At 42.8% G+C, this 20,694-nt stretch overlaps 1 protein-coding gene across 14 annotated transcripts in view; it reads left to right on the plus strand.

Annotated features, from left to right (window-relative positions):
- The window catches only part of c7h8orf34 (chromosome 7 C8orf34 homolog), a 172,484-nt gene that overhangs the window by 92,497 nt on the left and 59,293 nt on the right, over positions 1–20,694 (plus strand). For all 14 annotated transcript variants that reach the window (XR_008760145.1, XR_008760147.1, XR_008760144.1 and 11 more), the window contains one exon: positions 7,861–8,027. Coding sequence is in view for 9 of the 14 variants with exons in the window: in XM_055928884.1 (XP_055784859.1) it covers positions 7,861–8,027 (167 nt within the window). In the remaining 5 variants the exon portion in view is untranslated. The remainder of the gene's footprint in view (positions 1–7,860; positions 8,028–20,694) is intronic.

Below are 20,694 nucleotides of genomic sequence, written 5' to 3' on the forward strand. Positions count from 1 at the left end.
GGGATGCTGGCCCATGTTGACTCCAATGCTTCCCACAGTTGTGTCAAGTTGGCTGGTAGTGGATCTCTGCTCGTTCCATCTCCTCCCACAGATGCTCAATTGGATTGAGATCTGGTGACTGGGCAGGCTAGGACAATCCTAGCCTTGTGGCATGGGGCATTATCCTGCAGAAAAAATCTAATTGTAGATGGATACATTGCTGCCATGAAGGGATGCACCGTATTGGCAATGATGATCAGATATCCTGTGGCATTCAAACATTGCTCCACTTTTATTAAGGGGCCCAATGTGTGCCATGAAAACACAACCCACACCATCACCACAATCAGCCTGCAATGTATTTTTTATTTTATTTTAAGGGGTGGATCAGCTTTAATATTGCAGATAGATGTATATATATAAACATTCATACAGTTGAAGTCAGAAGTTTACATACACCTTAGCCAAATACATTTAAACTCAGTTTTTCACAATTCCTGACATTGAATCCTAGTAAAAAATCCCTGTCTTAGGTCAGTTAGAATCACCACTTTATTTTAAGAATGTGAAATGTCAGAATAATAGTAGAGAGAATGATTTATTTCAGCTTTGATTTCTTTCATCACATTCCCAGTGGGTCAGAAGTTTACATACACTCAATTAGTGTTTGGTAGCATTGCCTTTAAATTGTTTAACTTGGGTCAAACATTTTGGATAGCCTTCCACAAGCTTTCCACAACAAGTTGGGAGAATTTTGGCCCATTCCTCCTGACAGAGCTGGTGTAACTGAGTCAGGTTTGTAGGCCTCCTTGCTCGCACACACTTTTTCAGTTCTGCCCACAAATGTTCTATAGGATTGAGGTCAGGGCTTTGTGATGGCCAAAACCATAAGCAAGTAGGTAAACTGTGATATGACTAAAGAGTTAATCAGGGTGATTTTTCCACAAATATACAGATATTTCCTTTCCATGTTAGCAAGATCTTATCTATTTTTGCTAACTTTCTAAAAAAATGTATTGGAGTGAGATAATTTCTATATTTTGAGATTTGTGTACCGAGCATGTCCACATCCCCGTCAGACCATTTTATTGATAAACTACACGATAATATAAAAGTTGCATGTTTTAGTGATCCAATAGGTAATACGGTACAGTTATCATAAGTGGTTTGGTTTTAATCCAGAGAGGTTAGCAAAAGTATCTAGATCCTCTATGAGGCTGTGGAGGGATTCTAATTGTGGTTTTAAAAGAAAACATGAATCATCAGCGTACAATGACACCTTTGTTTTTAAGCCACGGATTTCTAATCCCTTAATATTATTGGTGTATCTAATTTTAACAGCTAACATTTCGATAGCAATAATAAATAGATATGCCGATAGTGGACAACCTTGTTTTACTCCTCTTGACAGTTTAAAACTTTCTGAGATGTAGCCATTATTTACTATTTTACACCTAAGTTTACTATACATAACTTTAACCCATTTTATAAGAGATTCTCCAAAATTGAAATATTCTAGGCATTTATATATAAACTCCAGTCGTACTTTATCAAAATCCTTTTCAAAATCAGCTATGAAAACCAGGCCTGGTATCCCCAATATTTCATAGTATTCTATTGTTACCAGTACTTGTCTTATATTATCTCCAATGTAACGTCCATGTAAAAAACCTGTCTGATTAGGATGAAAAATATCTGTCAGTACCTTTAAATTCTATGCTTCAAGCATTTAGCTAGAATTTTTGCATCACAACACTGAAGTGTAAGAGGCCTTACATTTTTTAAATGGACTGGATCTTTATATATACCACTTGGATCCTGTTTCAGTAATAATGAAATCAGACCTTGTTGCGTGTCTGATAATCTACCTTTTATATAGGAGTTGTTAAAACATGCTAATAAAGGTCCTCTGAGTATATCAAAAAGAGTTTGCTATACAGTACTTCCACTGGTATAGAATCCAGCCCTGGAGTTTTCCCAGCCATAAAGGCTTTAATTGCATGAAGAAGTTCCTCCTCTGTAATTTGGCCTTCACATGAGTCTTTCTGTACAGATGTTAATTTTACATCATTAATAGGAAAAAAATCCATACAAATAGCTTCGGTTAGTGGAGATGGAGGAGACTGAAACAAAAACACATACTTAAAGTACTTTACTTCCTCTTTCAAAATATAATTTGGTGAATCATGCGTGACTCCATCGTTTGTAACAATTTTCAATACATTTTTTTTGGTAGCATTTCTATGTTGAAGATTGAAAAATTATTTGGTGCATTTTTTCCCATATTCCATCCAGTTTGCTTTATTTTTTATAATATATTACACTGGATCTTTCTTGAATAAGTTCCTTCATTTCTTTTTGTTTTTCTTCTAACTTATTCTGTGCCTCCAAGGTATAGTTGTTATTGCTATCTAACTGTACTGTTAGTCCTTCAATTTCCTTTGTTAATATGGACTCTTTTGATCTAAATTGCTTTTCTTTTATTGATGAGTACTGAATTGCATGGCCTCCAAAGGCACATTTAAAAGTGTATCATACAATAAGGGGATCTGCTGTACCTATGTTATGTTGGAAAAAGTCAGTTATAAATTCTTCTGTCCTATTTATAAAAAGTTCTCATCCAATATCCTCGCCCACATGGAAATTCTGTAAGAGTAATATATATGCCATATGTGATTTTTTTTATTTTTATTTTATTTTACCGTTATCGTTTATTTTACCGTTTACCGTTATGATGATCCGACCGCATTCCCCTATCAACACTTTTTAAACTTTTGGTGCCAGAGAGAATAGCATAAGACAGTAATCAAGACGACTAGCTTGATTAAGCCTCCGCCATGTATTTCTCACTAGGTCAGGGTATTTAAGCCTCCATATATCCACTAACATTCATGATTTCCTTAAGTGCCTGAGGGTGATAGTTTGTAGTGTGATTTCCTTTACGGTCCATAGAGGTATTTAAAAGCGTATTAAAATCCCCCACCATAATAATAGAGTCTAATGTTGTCACGTTCGTCGTAACATTTAAGTGAGGAGGACCAAGGCGCAGTGTGATAACAATACATTCTTCTTTAATGAAGACGAAAACGAAACGAAACGAACACTATACAAACTAATCAAAACAAACAGACGAACGTGAAGCTATACAAACAACAAGTGCAGACACTGGCAACTTACACATAGACAATCACCCACAACCTACCTAATGACTATGGCTGCCTAAATATGGCTCCCAATCAGAGACAACGATAGACAGCGTCTCTAATTGAGAACCAATCCAGGCAACCATAGACTTACATAAACACCTACAATGAACACAACCCCATGAACTCTACAAACACCCCCTAGACAATACAAACACCCTAGACGAGACAAAAACACACAAACATCCCCCATGTCACACCCTGACCTAACTAAAATAATAAAGAAAACAAAGATAACTAAGGCCAGGGCGTGACAAATGTTGCTTGAAGAGTTGATAAATTATCATATATATTTCCAAGAAGCTTGGATCACCATTATTTGGACCGTATAGGTTAATAAGCCTTATCTGTTTATTGTCCAATAACATACACTGCTCAAAAAAATAAAGGGAACACTAGAATAACACATCCTAGATCTGAATGAATTAATAAAATATTCTTATTAAATACTTTTTTCTTTACATAGTTGAATGTGCTGACAACAAAATCACACAAAAATGATCAATGGAAATCAAATTTATCAACCCATGGAGGTCTGGATTTGGAGTCACACTCAAAATTAAAGTGGAAAACCACACTACAGGCTGATCCAACTTTGATGTAATGTCCTTAAAACAAGTCAAAATGAGGCTCAGTAGTATGTGTGGCATCCACGTGCCTGTATGACCTCCCTACAACGCCTGGGCATGCTCCTGATGAGGTGGCAGATGGTCTCCTGAGGGATCTCCTCCCAGACCTGGACTAAAGCATCCGCCAACTCCTGGACAGTCTGTGGTGCAACGTGGCGTTGGTGGATGGAGCGAGACATGATGTCCCAGATGTGCTCAATTGGATTCAGGTCTGGGGAACGGGCGGGCCAGTCCATAGCATCAATGCCTTCCTCTTGCAGGAACTGCTGACACACTCCAGCCACATGAGGTCTAGCATTGTCTTGCATTAGGAGGAACCCAGGGCCAACCGCACCAGCATATGGTCTCACAAGGAGTCTGAGGATCTCATCTCGGTACCTAATGGCAGTCAGGCTACCTCTGGCGAGCACATGGAGGGCTGTGCGGCCCCCCAAAGAAATGCCACCCCACACCATGACTGACCCACCTCCAAACCGGTCATGCTGGAGGATGTTGTAGGCAGCAGAACGTTCTCCACGGCGTCTCCAGACTCTGTCACGTCTGTCACATGTGCTCAGTGTGAACCTGCTTTCATCTGTGAAGAGCACAGGGCGCCAGTGGCGAATTTGCCAATCTTGGTGTTCTCTGGCAAATGCCAAACGTCCTGCACGGTGTTGAGCTGTAAGCACAACCCCCACCTGTGGACGTCGGGCCCTCATACCACCCTCATGGAGTCTGTTTCTGACCGTTTGAGGAGACACATGCACATTTGTGGCCTGCTGGAGGTCATTTTGCAGGGCTCTGGCAGTGCTCCTCCTGCTCCTCCTTGCACAAAGGCGGAGGTAGCGGTCCTGCTGCTGGGTTGTTGCCCTCCTACGGCCTCCTCCACGTCTCCTGATGTACTGGCCTGTCTCCTGGTAGCGCCTCCATGCTCTGGACACTACGCTGACAGACACAGCAAACCTTCTTGTCATAGCTCGCATTGATGTGCCATCCTGGATGAGCTGCACTACCTGAGCCACTTGTGTGGGTTGTAGACTCCGTCTCATGCTACCACTAGAGTGAAAGCACCGCCAGCATTCAAAAGTGACCAAAACATCAGCCAGGAAGCATAGGAACTGAGAAGTGGTCTGTGGTCACCACCTGCAGAACCACTCCTTTATTGGGGGTGTCTTGCTAATTGCCTATAATTTCCACCTGCTGTCTATTCCATTTGCACAACAGCATGTGAAATGTATTGTCAATCAGTGTTGCTTCCTAAGTGGACAGTTTGATTTCACAGAAGTGTGATTGACTTGGAGTTACATTGTGTTGTTTAAGTGTTCCCTTCATTTTTTTGAGCAGTGTATTTAAAATAATCCATCTACCTTGATGATCTGTTTGGACAATTTGCACATTTGGATCAAAATTACTGAACATGCACCCCTGTGGGGGATCAGCTTGGCAGAGTTGTTGTTGCCTACCATCACCACCTGGGGTTGGCCCATCAGGAAGTCCAGGACCCAGTTGCACAGGGCCAACCCAGGGCCTCAATCTTAGTGCTGAGCTTGGATGGCACTATGGTGTTGAAGGCTGAGCTGTAGTCCATTAACAGCATTCTTACATAGGTATTCCTCTTGCCCAGGAGGGATAGGGCAGTGCGGTGGGGATTGCGTCATCCATAGATCTGTTGGGGGCGGTATGCAAATTGTTGTGGGTCTAGGGTGTCGGTTAAGATGGATGTGATATGATCCTTAACTAGCTTTTCGAAGCACTTCATGATGACAGAAGTGAGAGTCCTACGGGGCGATAGTCATTTAGTTCAGTTACCTTTGTTTTCTTGGGTATAGGAACAATGGTGGGCATCGTGAAGCAAGTGGGGACAACAGACTGGGATAGGGAGAGATTGAATATGTCGGTAAACACTCCAGCCAGCTGGTCTGCACATGCTCTGAGGATGCGGCTTGGGATGCCGTCTGGGCTAGCAGCCATGTGAGGGTTAACACGCTGTCTTACTCACTTCGGCCATGGAGAACGAGAGCACGCGGCGGCCCACTTCGGCGGCACAGTATTTTCCTCGAAGTGGGCGAAGGAGGTGTTTAGCTTGTCCGGGAGCTAGCTGTGCGTGTCCGCAACTTGACTGACTTTCCCTTTACAATTGGTGATTGTCTGGGGTCTCTGCCACATATATCTCATGTCTGAGCCATTGAATTGTGATTCCACTTTGTCCCTGTACTGTCGTTTTTCATCTTTGATTGCATTAAGGAGGTCATAGCTGGTTTGTTTGTACACGTCCATGTTCCCAGTCACCTTGCCCTGGTTAAATGCAGTGGTTCTTGCTTTCAGTTTTGCGCGAATGCTGCCATCTATCCACAGTTTTTGTTTTGGATAAGTTCAAATCATCACAGTGGGAACAATATTCCCTATGCACTCCCTGATGAACTCAGTCACCGAGTCAGTGTATACGTGGATACTATTCTCAGACACAACCCAGAACATTTCCAAGTCTGCGGGATCAAAACAATCTTGAAGCGTAGATTCTGATTGGCCAGACCCACGTTAAACAGTCCTTACCACAGCTGTTTCTGCCTATAGGAGGGAGGATAAATGTTTTTCATTTGGAGGGCCTTGTAGTTGTACCGGAAGGGGGAATAGCAATGATCCAGAGTGTACGATGCGCAAGTAGTACATGTGTTGATAACATTTCGGAAGCGTTTTCCTCAGACGTATTAAGTCCCCAGCTACAATAAAAGTGTCCTCATAATACACAGTTTCCATTTTGCACAATGTCCAGTGTAGCTATTTAAGAATCCATCGTGGTGTAGGTTTTGGAGGGAAAATACACAGCAGTGATAATGACCAGAGAAAATTCTCCCAGGAGGTAATGCGGTCGGCATTTGATGGTGAGGTATTCTAGATCAGGAGAACATTACCACAATCACACCATTGGTAGTTAATCATGAAACATACACTTTTATTTTTCCCAGAGAGTTCTTTCTTCCTTTCTGTGTGATGGACAGAGAACCCCACTGACTGAATGGACAGGGACAATATATCCAGAGAGAGCCATGATTCTGTAAAACAGAATATGTTACAGTCCCTGATGTCTCGCTGGAAGGAGATCTTCGCCCTGAGCCTGTCTACTTTATTGTCCAGGGACTGAACGTTAGTGAGTAATATACTCTGAAGTGGTGGACGGTATGCACGCCTCCTGAGTCTGACTAGGAGAGCTCACTTCTTCCTTTTCTCCGGCGTCTTCGTTTTGGTGCATCCCCCGGGATGAATGGAACTGCCTCGGGGAGTTCAAATAAAGGATCCAATTGTCCTTTGTCTTGATCACGTTGAGGGACAGGCTGTTGTCCTGGCACCACACGGCCAGGTCTCTGGCCTCCTCCCTATTGGCTTTCTCGTCGTTGTCGGTGATCAGGCCTACCACTGTTGGGTCATCGGCAACCTTAATGATGGTGTTGGAGTCGTGCCTGGCCATGCAGTCATGGGTGAACAGGGAGTACAGGAGGGGACTGAGCACACACCCCTGAGGGGCCCCAGTGTTGAGGATCAGCTTGGCAGATGTGTTGTTACCTACCCTTACCAACTGGAGGCGGCCTATCAGGAAGTCCAGGATCCAGTTGCAGAGGGAGGTGTTTAGTCCCAGGGTCCTTAGCTTAGTGATGAGCTTTGAGGGTACTATGGTGTTGAATGCCATGCTGTAGTCAATGAATAGCATTCTCACATAGGTGTTCCTTTTGTCCAGGTAGGAAAGGGCAGAGTGGAGTGCAATAGAGATTGCATCATCTGTGGATCTGTTGGGGCGGTATGCAAATTGGAGTGGGTCTATGGTTTCTGGGATAATGGTGTTGATGTGAGCCATGACCTGCCTTTCAAAGCACTTCATGGCTACAAATTAGAGTGCTATGGGTCGGTAGTCATTTAGGCAGGTTACCTTAGTGTTCTTGAGCACCAGGACTATGGTGGTCTGCTTGAAACATGTTGGTATTACAGACTCAGTCAGGGGCAGGTTGAAACCCCTCCCCTTCCCATTCTAACCTCGCCTCCTTCTGTTGTAACCCCTCCCCTTCCTGTTTCTCCAGTGTTAAGATGGAGGGGAAGAGTAAAGGGTTGAAGCAGCAGCAGCAGCACCACAAGAAGCTCCTGGCGGCCATGTTGTCCCAGGATTCCTTTGACTCCGCCCATAGCTCCGCCCCCTCACTCACCGAGGAGGAAATAGAGGACGAGGATGATGCCATGGAACTACTGGGTAAGCTCAGAAAAATGTGCTTACATATTCACACATGCACGCACACAGGGATACACGCACACAGGCATACACGCACAGGGGTCGATGGGTTCTCACCTTCCACTCTTCAAGCCCCATTTTCCTACGAACAACTACTAAACAAAACCAGATTGAATACTGATTCACGTTTCAAATATGCCAGTTAAGATAATGACTCTATTTTCACGGAGGGTCATTGAGTTCTGACTTTTAAGATGTTGCTCGCGTCTTCATTATGGCTGAACGAGACTACCAAGTTCCACAACAACAACAACCTCCAGATATGCTGAATATGGAAAACACATTCATAAACACTAAACGGAATTTCCTTCCTTTGTGAATAAGAAACACTTACATGACAGTCAGGCTCTAGACAACAGAAGACTGCATTGCAAATGGTCTCTCTCAATAATCTAAGAGGCAAGACAAGTTGTGTACAGTAAATGTAGGATAACCATGAATAACAGATACATGATAATCCACAGCCAAACCAGATGAAACAAAACAAATTATACACACACACACACACACACACACACACACACACACACACACACACACACACACACACACACACACACACACACACACACACACACACACACACACACACACACACACACACACACACACACACACACACACACACACACACACACACACACACACATTCCCATGCTGTAGTGTAGCTACTCCATGGTAGTACAGAATGGTTTAGAAGTGTCTTGCTGTGTTCTTCACAGTGCTTACAGCCACCTGTTATCTGGCCAAGTAAAACTCAACTCCACGATGTACTGTGCTTTTTTCTGTGTAATTGCTATTCTCAGTAATTGCGTGCCAAATCCATCGTTTTTGATAAACACTTTGCGATGTCGACACTCAACTCCGTTGATGTGAAGTACACTGTGGGGTTGAGATTTACTTAGCTACCTGTTATCATGCCCTCCCCCACACACTGAGCACCAGCGTGCGTATGTGTGTGTGTTGGTCAAGAAATGTGTGATTCATCCATTCATAACAGTTTAGGTTGTAATTCATAACGGCAATGAATGAATGAACAAACAAACACTATAGTCCTTTATATTTTTTGTTTGAGGGTGTTTTTTGATTTCCGGAAGTTTCTCGTGTGACTTGAGGTGCTTTTCCTGGATTACACAGTGAGGTGGTGTCTGTTCTTTCTGCTCCTGTCACCTTGTTTGACCAGACACTGAGGTATCTTGTCTCATGTCAAATTCAATTTGTTCTCTTTCTTCTAAAGGTAGTGTTCTCTGTTATCTAAAGCTCTCTCTCTCTCTCTCTCTCTCTCCCGCTAACTCTCTCTCTCCCACTCTCTCTTTCTCCCGCTCTCTCCTGCATTATAATCCTTACCTCCAGCAATAGGTAGGTAGGTAGAATAAAGTACAAAGGGGATTATCCCTGGGCTCTGGCTCTGTTGTAATGAAAGGCCTCATTCTTCTGATACCCAATTCATGCTAAGGGAGAAACACACACCCACAGAAAAATAGCTGACTCATAGCCTTAAAAAAATCCTACTTTAAATCCCACAGATTACCTGCTGTTTTCTATTTCTTTCTGTCTTTTCCAACACCTATTGCTCTGCAGTATATGTTCAAATACAGGTCAGCCAAAGTTGTGCTTTAGCGTAGCATGACTTTCTGTAGCGCGTGTAGACCCACTTGTTGTGCTGAACAGAACCTTGACCACTTCTTTTCCGCTCATTCCTTCCTGTGTGTCGTGCATGTCCACTCCCTCTCCCCAGATGGGAAAGCAGGAGTCCAATTACACAGTGGTTGACCATCTCTCTCCCCTTGTCCCCTGGTCTTCTCTCTCCCCTTAGTCTCTTCTGTAGTGACAGATAATCAATGTCCTCCCCCACTTCAGAAGACCGTGTCACATCCAGAGTGCTCGTTTGTAAAGTGGACGAGCTGAAGTAGACTAATTATTCATATGCGTTTAATGTTTGCCCTGTTCGAGAAGGAGAGGACGCTGTTGGTCGTGTCGTACTATATAAACCATATTTAATCACAGGGGCATTTTGAGTTGATTATATGAAATGACCCTGCTTGGCCTTATCTCTGATTGATCATAATTCTGATAGCTGTGTGTCTGACTCTTAACAGCTATAGCCTACAGTCCAGTCCACAGATAGCAGATTTTCAGAGGGGATGATACAGTGAGGTCATTTGTGATTCTCTGTGAAGGCTTGGCCTAATATAGTGAATGGTTTGGGCTGGTACAGCCCATTGAGACTAGGCCGGTCCTGGTAGAGAGAGAGGGAGAGAGGTCTATCAGTCTTACTTAATGGCCTTCCAGACTGCTACAGAAATACAGAGATGGTAAGGAGAGAAGAGAGATGCCCAGTGGTTGGTGACAATAGGACTGTCCTATTGTCTTAATTAAGCTGAGAGAAATCCCAAACAGGGGATTGCAATTATAGTGGTCATCATGGGATCTGAACTTGACTTCAGATAAGCCACACTGTTGTGATTATGACTCGGGGAGTGGTGATGGAGATAATATTCAACAGAGTGGCTGCGGTTCCAGATTTTCTGGAACCTGACTTGCTGTGGCTAATGATAGAGATTTCTCTGCATGTGCAGAATAGATTTCTATGTAGCTGCTGCCCACCAAGCTGCCTACGTAGCTTCTGCTCAGTGCTCCGCAGCTGGTGCCCACTTCTTGACCCTCAGAGGGAAAATTGATGTCGTACACTAAAGCCATATTGTTTTTTACAGTCGAAGCTAAAGACATGTTTGACATGTTCGAACTGCGCATTCCGTACCTCTTTTTATCAGGAGGGGTGTTAGGCCACGTGCAGCTATCATGTTGACAGTGTACACACACAACATGATCGACGTGTTCGTACAAACGGTGTCGTCTGTTGTAACAGTATTGCAAACATCAGCAAGACGCAAAGGCTGTCTCGCGATTTCATGTTCTTCTTCGCTGCCGAGTTACACGCAGCTATTTAGGCAAGAATGTCAAACACAAGCAGGACAGACACTACAGTCAAAACAGCGGTTTAATATTATTTTCTCATCATCATTGCAAACATTGACTAGTTCTTTTGACATCTACTTTCACTTTGATATGAAGATTATAAATTACAAACAGTACGCTGTCTAAAGCGGTAGTTGACAAAGATGTAAGACTCTGGTTACTGGTCCAGATACACGTTCGGCTGCCCTGAGGTGGAACAGCTGGGTACGCTACTTGTGCCGCAGTCGCATGATCATTGAGAAGCGGTAATAGCGCTTCGTAGGGCCTGTGTGAGGTTAAAACGCAGACAGTTTTGGAGAGTTACATGCTGCTATCTAGGCAGCATTTTAAGCACAAGCAAGACGCAGACACGCAGTCTAATTAGCCATTTATTGTTATTGTTTCATCATCATTGCAAGCATCGGCTAAGCAGGAGGCAGACAGGCAGTCAAAGTAGTAGTGTTCTTTTTTCAGGAACTCTGGCTAGTGGCTACGACATGGCAGCAACTATACAGATTAGATACATCATCACACAAAACGTGGATGTGTAGGGACTGTGTCCTGCTTGTACAAGTGCAATATTCATTATAACAGACAGAGGTTGTTTTTTGGAATGTTCATTTAAAATCGCTGCACTGTTTTTATTTTAGCTGTCCCTACACAGGCAGAGACAGGCTACGTCATCATGGTTGAGAGGAGGGTGAGTGAAGAGAGAAACAAGAAGGGAGCAGGAGTGTGAGCAGTAGCTACGTAGTGGGCATAAAATAACGCAAGCGCAGAACGTGATTCGGCTCCTTAGCTTCGAGAAAGAGATTTCTGGAAGGACGCAGTGAAAACTCTGTACTCTGCCACGGCCTGTATTCAAAGGTTGCATCGTGAAAGACACCCTTTTCCTTATAGGGTTCTGGTCAAAGGTTGTGCACTATATAGGGAATAGGGTGCTATTTGGGATGTACACAAAGTTGTATGGATCCAGGAATGTAGTTTGTAGATCATTCATTGTTACATCTATCTGTGAGTGAACATACTAGAGAAGTGGATGTTTGAGTCACTGTGTATGAGGTTACACGGACCTCTAGTGGCCACAGATGGAATAGGAGCCAGTGACTGGCACTGAATTCTCCTGTGAACCATGGGGTGTATTCATTAGGGCATACCGTAGCAAAACGTAGCGCAACGAAGAGTAAACAAGCATTTCTTTTTGGACTTCAGATAGTACCTCCCCGTTTTACTCTGTTTTTTTCCGCTTTGTACGTACCGAACATGACCCTGGTGTTTATTGTTGTTCTCTGTGGTTCAGACTGGGCCACTGGTGTCTCTCTCTCCCACTCGTTGAGCTTCTGCCAGACTCCACCATCTGTGTGTAGCAGAGGGTTACCAACTTAACACACACAAAGCGTGCCAAACTAACCAGGTGCAACGATGACTCTGCCACTTTCTGTAGACATGTGTTGTCACTGTTCTTGTTTTGACCAAACCAAACCACCATATTGTAACAAAGCACTGAGCAGCTGGCATGGGGTACTGCATGCCAAGCCAGGGGTACTGCATGCCAAGCCAGGAGTGTCTTTGTTATTCTATGACTCCAGTTGCTCACACAACTGTGGTACTAAGTCAAGCCAGGAATAGGGCTTTTACGGTGAACGTATTACTGCCACATCAGCCACACCAGAGTCATGATGGCAGTCAAATTCCACGTGACCGCTTAGTCACGTTAATTAGGCTTCTCCAAGCTCTGATGCTGCTGATGGTCAACTTGCTTAAAAAGAGGAGGATCCCATCAGCTTTCTATAGGCTAGGCCTACTATATTTATTTCAAAACTCCTAATATTAAGCACATTGCTTCTCTTTACAACAAGAGTATAGCCTACCTGGCTGGCATGAAAATGAACCACAGGAAAACATCCTCCATTCGCTATTTAAGTGCATAGATGACATGTATTTTCCCCCCTGCCCCTGTTTCCATACAGGTACATGATACTGGTCCATTCTAAATCCAAACAAATGTCACACATATATTATTTAGTATATGTAAAGACAAGATTAAATCAAGAATAGTCTGATGGGTGTCACTATTAGCCTATCAGTTGTGAATGAGATATTATCACTTGTGAATGATGACCAGCTTGAATGCAGTAAGGCAAATCATAGTCACACACCTCAGGTAGCCTACCCCATAGGCATATACAGTGCTGTGAAAAAGTATCTGCCCCCTTCCTGATTTCTTATTTTTTTGCACATTTGTCACACTTAAATGTTTCAGATCATCATTTTTATTTTATTTTTATATTACACAAAGATAACCCCTTACCCTTTAAAAGTAAAGATACTTTTTCACAGCACTGTATGTTTTGATAGGGTTTGTATCCCAACTAAAGTGGCCAAATAACTTCTTAAAATTAAGCACACAGCATAACTGGCATACATACACAGCACATACGTTTCACGTTTGGGGAAGATCATTTTCACCATAAAAATGCATCTTTATAATAAAAACATGACATGCATAATTGCATTTGCGTTCACTTTTGAGAATGGTGTTTTCCAGCTAATGGAACATTCCTGCTTATAGCCTACTGCCATGTGCCCATTTACTCTGCTTATAGCCTACTGCCATGTGCCCATTTACTCTGCTTATAGCCTACTGCCATGTGCCCATTTACTCTGCTTATAGCCTACTGCCATGTGCCCATTTACTCTGCTTATAGCCTACTGCCATGTGCCCATTTACTCTGCTTATAGCCTACTGCCATGTGCCCATTTACTCTGCTTATAGCCTACTGCCATGTGCCCATTTACTCTGCTTATAGCCTACTGCCATGTGCCCATTTACTCTGCTTATAGCCTACTGCCATGTGCCCATTTACTCTGCTTATAGCCTACTGCCATGTGCCCATTTACTCTGCTTATAGCCTACTGCCATGTGCCCATTTACTCTGCTTATAGCCTACTGCCATGTGCCCATTTACTCTGCTTATAGCCTACTGCCATGTGCCCATTTACTCTGCTTATAGCCTACTGCCATGTGCCCATTTACTCTGCTTATAGCCTACTGCCATGTGCCCATTTACTCTGCTTATAGCCTACTGCCATGTGCCCATTTACTCTGCTTATAGCCTACTGCCATGTGCCCATTTACTCTGCTCATAACGTGGAGAAATAGGCTAATAGTTGATCAATATTTCAAGCTAAAAGTTCTGATTGGTTGTGTGAGCCACATTTTTGATGCTAGTGGTTGTATTCATTTGAGATCTATCACATCCCACATCCTTCCCAGACTATGTTGGGAATATTTATTTTTCGCACAGAATAGAATAGGTCAACTTTTGTACTATGGGGGTTAGTAGGTTGACATTGGGCTGGTGATTTTGCTGTTCGTTAGGCCTATTCATCTTGTTGGCTGACGAAAAGTAAATGTCTTCAAATGTCTTCTCTGTCTTCACTTTTAGCCTGTGAGAAAGACCCGATCATGTGATGGAGAGCCATTTGAGTGAGAGGTGCTTTGGAGCATGCAGATGGGAGAAGGGAATTATAATGATTTTATTCAGCCCAAGGGCACAACAGACACTGTCTGCAAAAGGCATGGATTTGTTCAGGAAGCATTATGACCACACAAAGGGGATGCCGCTGGGAAATTCGAGGCATTATCAAGCGCTTGTCAAATTGATGCAGACTGATGATGAAGTGTGTACAGCCTGCGCTAAAAACAAAGCAGAGCGCATGCCTTTCATGCAACTTTTTTCGAATCATAATTCTAGTCACATCATGCAGCCTTAGAATGCATTAAAAATCAAAACATTATAGCCCAATATTTGTATCACAACTAAAGTTACATAAAAGCTCTAAATTAAGCATATAGGTGTACCTGATTCTTTGTTCACCGCTCAAAAGAGAATAGACGTGTTTGCTCACTACCTCAAATTGTTTGTAGATAATATATTTCCTATTTTATTCAGCTATGTTCAATTGTATTCTTCATATTATAAAATAATATCAAATAATGCCACGGCATTGTAAGCAAATCTTGTCTGCTAAATGAACTAGTGTAGCACACAGCCATACTGCATAGCCAGATCAGGGCCCAACATAAGGACAACTCAGAGTATGCTATTCTGTTCTTCAGAAATATACTTTATTTCTTCATATCATGTTTCTTTAGACCTGTCTAAAATAAATCATGGATTTATTGTGATGGTGTAGACTGCATTACATGGATTTATTAGACTTAAAAAATGTAGATGTTCCAAAGGTCTGCATCAATGTGTTTATGTTCATTAACGGTCAATTACCATGACAGTTATTTGCTTGACAATCACTGGCTGCCAAAATTTCATGACTGCCACAGCCCTTCCCAAGAATTATTTTCTTATTCTGTGACAAGCCCACTCCAGGTGTTCATGCGTGCACGTGCACACACACACACACACACACACACACACACACACACACACACACACACACACACACACACACACACACACACACACACACACACACACACACACACACACACACACACACACACACACACACACACACACACACACACATACACACACACACACACACACCACTGCAGCAGTTATTGATTTCGTGTACTACCATTATGCTCCATGAATAGATAATCAAACAACAACACATCTATAAGTGAACATGTGTCCAAATACACATACAAACAGATTTTCTCCCAAAATGTCTCTCTGTCACTGTTTGTTCTAAGGCTCTGCTAATTGGTCGTAAGCCTGCTAGTTGCGTCGGTAGGGTAACGCCTGGGGAGAAATGAACGTAGCCCAAATGAGTTCAATTATGCTAATGAGAAACGAGCATGTCTTGCGTTGTGGAGCTCATCCAAAACATCCCATAATATCCCCCTCTCTCCAGAGTGTGTGTGTGTGTATGTGTGTGTGTGTGTGTGTGTGTGTGTGTGTGTTAGTGATATACCACAGTTTCGCAGGGCCCACACGCAAGAGCTGGGAAATTTGCATTTCTATAGCTAATCTCATGCTATTCTACACATTTTGCAATGAGGCTGAGAGAATTTTGCATTTTTAAAGCCATATCGGTCAGGGTGAAATCCAAACCAGTCTAATTAGTATGAATGGCAGTAGAGGCATATGATTTTTCTTTTGCAGGAAAATAAAACAAAGGCATGTTGTTTGAATGGAATGTTGGCATATTGGCAGTTCATTTGAAAAATGTATAGAGTCAGTCTTCTAAAACTGTCTGGCTAGCTAGGTAACAAACATATAGTGCAGATCATTTCTTAAAATGCATTATTTTACACAATATCTTATCACAGTAGTGGCAAACCAACACCCTGACCAAAATACTGACCTTTATCAGCCATTTTGTTCATGTCCATTCTAGTATTCTACTTCCTAATTCTAGGGCGACGACCTCCAGAGGGGAATATTGTTTTTTAGGGGGGGGGGGGGGGCAGTGGTGTGTGTGTGCGTGCGTGCGTGCGTGTGTCAGTCTTTGGTTTAAATGCATGTGTTTTTAAGTATTTTTTATTCAAATTATTTTTCTGTGCATTTGAGTATTTTCAAATACACTGCCCAAAACAAGTACTTTATTTGAGTATTTGAATGGTTATTTGTAAAAGCCAAATAGTCAACCAAACTGTCTCTGTGTCTGTCTTGTCTGTCTGTCAGTCTCTGTTTTCCACCATTAGAGGTAAGGGTGTTATAGACTGTTATAGACAGGGACAAATACTGGGGATTCAGAGGCTAGTTCATCACATTCATTTATATGACATCACATTCATGTACTGTATATGTCCTCATGCCTAGTGTTAACTGCAGCACAATCCACACCGGAAACTAGTGTGACACAGGCTTTATGAAACACTGGAAAGTAGACAAGGAGAAAGCATAACCTTCTCCACAGACTATGCTGGTGAAACCACACACAGACACAGTTCTTAATAAAGGAACAAGTTGAGTCTAGCTGGTGGAGAGAAACGGCCTTCAGCTGGCAGCACTGTGTTGTTCTATGGTTAGTTCATAAAAACAACAGAGAGGGCCAGTTCCTCCTGAGAGGGCTCCAGCTGACCCCTTTCTCAAACGTTACATTTACATGACATTTCAGTCATTGTTACAGTCATGTTGCAACAACTTATTCTCCTCTCCAACTGACAATGAAGTCTCCCTGCCATCTCCTGCCTTACCGTTAAATGAACATGTAGGTAAGTTCAAGTTACTGTATTAAAGCGGTTGTTGTCAGTTGTCTGGATACCTGACTGAGCACTCACACTACCCCTGTCCTCGGTCTCACCGGAGCTTAATAGTGACCCTGTTCCTAATTGAAAACACAACATAAACCCCCCTACACAAACACGCCACCAGGACACTCTACTAAGGTCATATACTCGTACAGGAGATATCAGAACCCCCTCTGTGAATGAACAGACACGCTTTTGTTATCTGTACCACCCGGCCGGGGGTCCCCCGAACATGGGGGGGGGGGGGGGGGGGGGTGATAGTGTACCCTTACTCTCTAGGGGATTCAGGAGGACAGCAGGAGATTGAAATGACGTAATTTAACCGGTCACAAGTTTTTCTGTCACCCTGGGTGAACATAACTCATAGAAAATGCATATCACATGTGGCGTTCCACATGGGTTCGATTTTGGGTCCAGTACTGTTCAGTTCATATATGTTACCCCTTGGCAGCGTTATCAGAAAGCATAGCATTGATTTTCACTGCTACGTAGACGATACGCAACTTTACATTTCTGAGGATTTTAGCTCCATAGATAAATTATTGTACTGTATTAGTGATTTAAATACTTGAATGGCTCACAACTTCCTCCAGCTAAATCAAGACAAGACCGAGGTAGTTATTATTGGAGCCAAAACACAGAGAGAGAATCTGGCCTCACATTTTAATTCATGGCAATAAAGATAAAACACCAGGTAAAAAACCTAGGTGATATTTTAGATTCTGAACTCCATTTAGAATCACACATGAGGAATGTGACCAAAATAGCTTTTAACCACCTGAGGAACATTGCCAAGGTGCGGCCGTTTCTCTCTCAGGCTGATACAGAGAGACTCATCCATGCTTTTATTACAAGCAGGTTTGACTACTGTAATGCTCTCCTGTCTGGTTCCCCAAGAAAGCCATTGGTCAACTGCAAAACATACAGAATGCTGCAGCACGGGTACTGACCAAGACCAGACGGAGAGCACATATTACATCGGTTTTAATGTCTCTCAACCGGCTGCCTGAGTTTTATGATTAAATTAAAGATGCTTCTATTGGTTTTTAAATCAATCCATGATTGTGCACCCCAATACACGTCAGACATGCTTTTAAGTTATGTACCCAGTAGGTTACTCTGGCACTGCACTTTTAACTATCCCAAAGCCTAGAACCAAGAGGCAAGGAGAGACAGCCTTTAGTTATTATGCCCCTGGAATAGCCTTCTAGAGAACCTGAGGGGGGGCAGAAACTGTGGACATATTTCAAAGAGATCTTGAAACACACCTTTTTAGCTTTGCTTCTCCTGAGGTTGCTTTTTAGTCATTCAGTTTTTATTGTTATTCTTTAGTTTTTTATCCTCTTATGTTTGTTTTGTAGTAAATATGTTTTTATTTTCATTGTTTAAAAAAAATAATCCCTGTGAAGCACATTGTGTTGCATTGCATGTCTGAAATGTGTTGTATAAATAAAGCTTGATTTGATTTGATGGTGATCTGTGTGTTAGGATCTGACATGACTGTGAGATTACTGTACCTGTGTTTCCGTCTGTATCTGTGGCTATGTGTGTGTGTGTGTGTGTGTGTGTGTGTGTGTGTGTGTGTGTGTGTGTGTGTGTGTGTGTGTGTGTGTGTGTGTGTGTGAAAATCTGGTCCAATTGCAGAGCTTCAGAGCCCCACCCCAATATCAGTATATCTCTTTGTTCTATTCTGTATTTAGAATAGAGAGAGAGAGAGAGAAAGGGGGAGAGGGAGAGAAGAGAAAGAAAGGGGAGAGGAAGAGAGAGTTAGAGAGGGGGGGGGGGAGAGAGAGAGAGAGAAAGGGGGAGAGGGAGAGAGTTAGAGAGGGAGGGGGGAAAGGGAGAGAGAGAATGAGAGCTAGAGCGGGAGAGGAGGAAAGAAAGAGAGGGAGAGTGCCAGGGCTTGGCAGACACCTCATCCTGCTCTGAACTTCCTGACGCCAGTCCTCCCCCTCTCCTCCTTCCTCGCCCTGACAACCAGAGACACAGCAGTTGCCCCGGCAACAGCGCAAACAAACAACTGAGCCGTATCATCAGGGAGCGTTGTTTGTTAAAAGACACAAGAGGAGAAGAGAAGGGCATGCTAGTAGTGTGAATTACAGCGGTACTAAATCACATAAAATCAAGTCAAGTACAGGGGGTTGAAACTGCTGGTGGGCTGGCAGGGTGACAGCATCTCTGACTAAAGGTTCTGATCCTATATAGTTTGATGGGAGAGAGAGTCCCCAGTTAGAAAATAAGTGCTGCCGTTATGAGGCCCTGTAAAATAATACATGTGCAGATGGATGGGTTGGTTGAAGGGTGAATTGTAGTGGTGTTACTGGAGGCAACTACAACACTGATGGGCAAGTTTAGTGTTACAGTGTCATCTGTTGGAAAAAATCAGATACTCACTGTTCTCAGAGTTAACTGATAGAAGGGGTTGGTCTTGGAATGACAGATTGTATGAATGGACACATACTGTAATATCATGGCTAAACACCGATAGTTTATTTAAATAGAGAGGTTTGAGGATAAAGGACGTTTATGCTGGTGCCTAGAATGCTCTGTCTGAAGATTGTTATACCTGAAAAGACCCATAGACAATACATCTGTTTTTATATCTATGAAAAGGCCTTTGTTCATCTTACAGTATCTTTGCCAGCAACATTGTGTATTGTGTGTGACTTTGTTCTTCTCGTGATAAAAATCCACAACGTCATTCTCAGGTGTTTTTATAATAGACAAGGTGGCCCCTGTTCGCATCAAAACGAAGATGCATCTGACAAACAGTGAGTTATAGACTTTATGAGGTAATTACTGAGTAATCAGAGTGTTTGTGTTGTCTTTAGTATCTATGTGTTTATCACCAACAGGTAGCCAACTCCCCATTACCTCTTCAGGTGTGTATGAATGAGGACTATGGGCACAGAGGGGGGATTTCAGCTCCAACTACCTCATTACCTGACAATGTAACCCACAAAATCTGGCAACCCCACCCAGACATGGTAATCTCAGGGCTGTAGATCACCTTATCTGCCCAGAAACCTTCTCTGTTGTTCTGCTTTAGTAACTGGGCCAGGGCTAGTATTCACAACTATTTTTTTTACATTTTAAATTTAACCTTTATTTAACTAGTCAAGTCAGTTACGAACAAATTCTTATTTACAATGACGGCCTACCCCAATCACAGCCTGATGTGATACAGCCTGGAATCGACCCAGGGACTGTAGTGTCGCCTCTAGCACTGAGATGCAGTGCCTTAGACCGCTGCGCCTCTCGGGAGCCCAAAGCGTCTTGGAGTAGGAGTGCTGATCAGTTTTGCCTTTTAGATCATAGTGAATAAGAATGCATGGTCAGGGAGGGCCTGATCCTAGATCAGCACTCCTATTCTGAGACACTTTATGGATACGGGCCCAGGTCTCTAACATTGATGTCTTTATACTGTATTCTTATCATATTGCATCA

The sequence above is a fragment of the Salvelinus fontinalis genome, chromosome 7 (genome assembly GCF_029448725.1).
Source record: "Salvelinus fontinalis isolate EN_2023a chromosome 7, ASM2944872v1, whole genome shotgun sequence".
Classification (NCBI taxonomy): Eukaryota; Metazoa; Chordata; class Actinopteri; order Salmoniformes; family Salmonidae; genus Salvelinus; species Salvelinus fontinalis.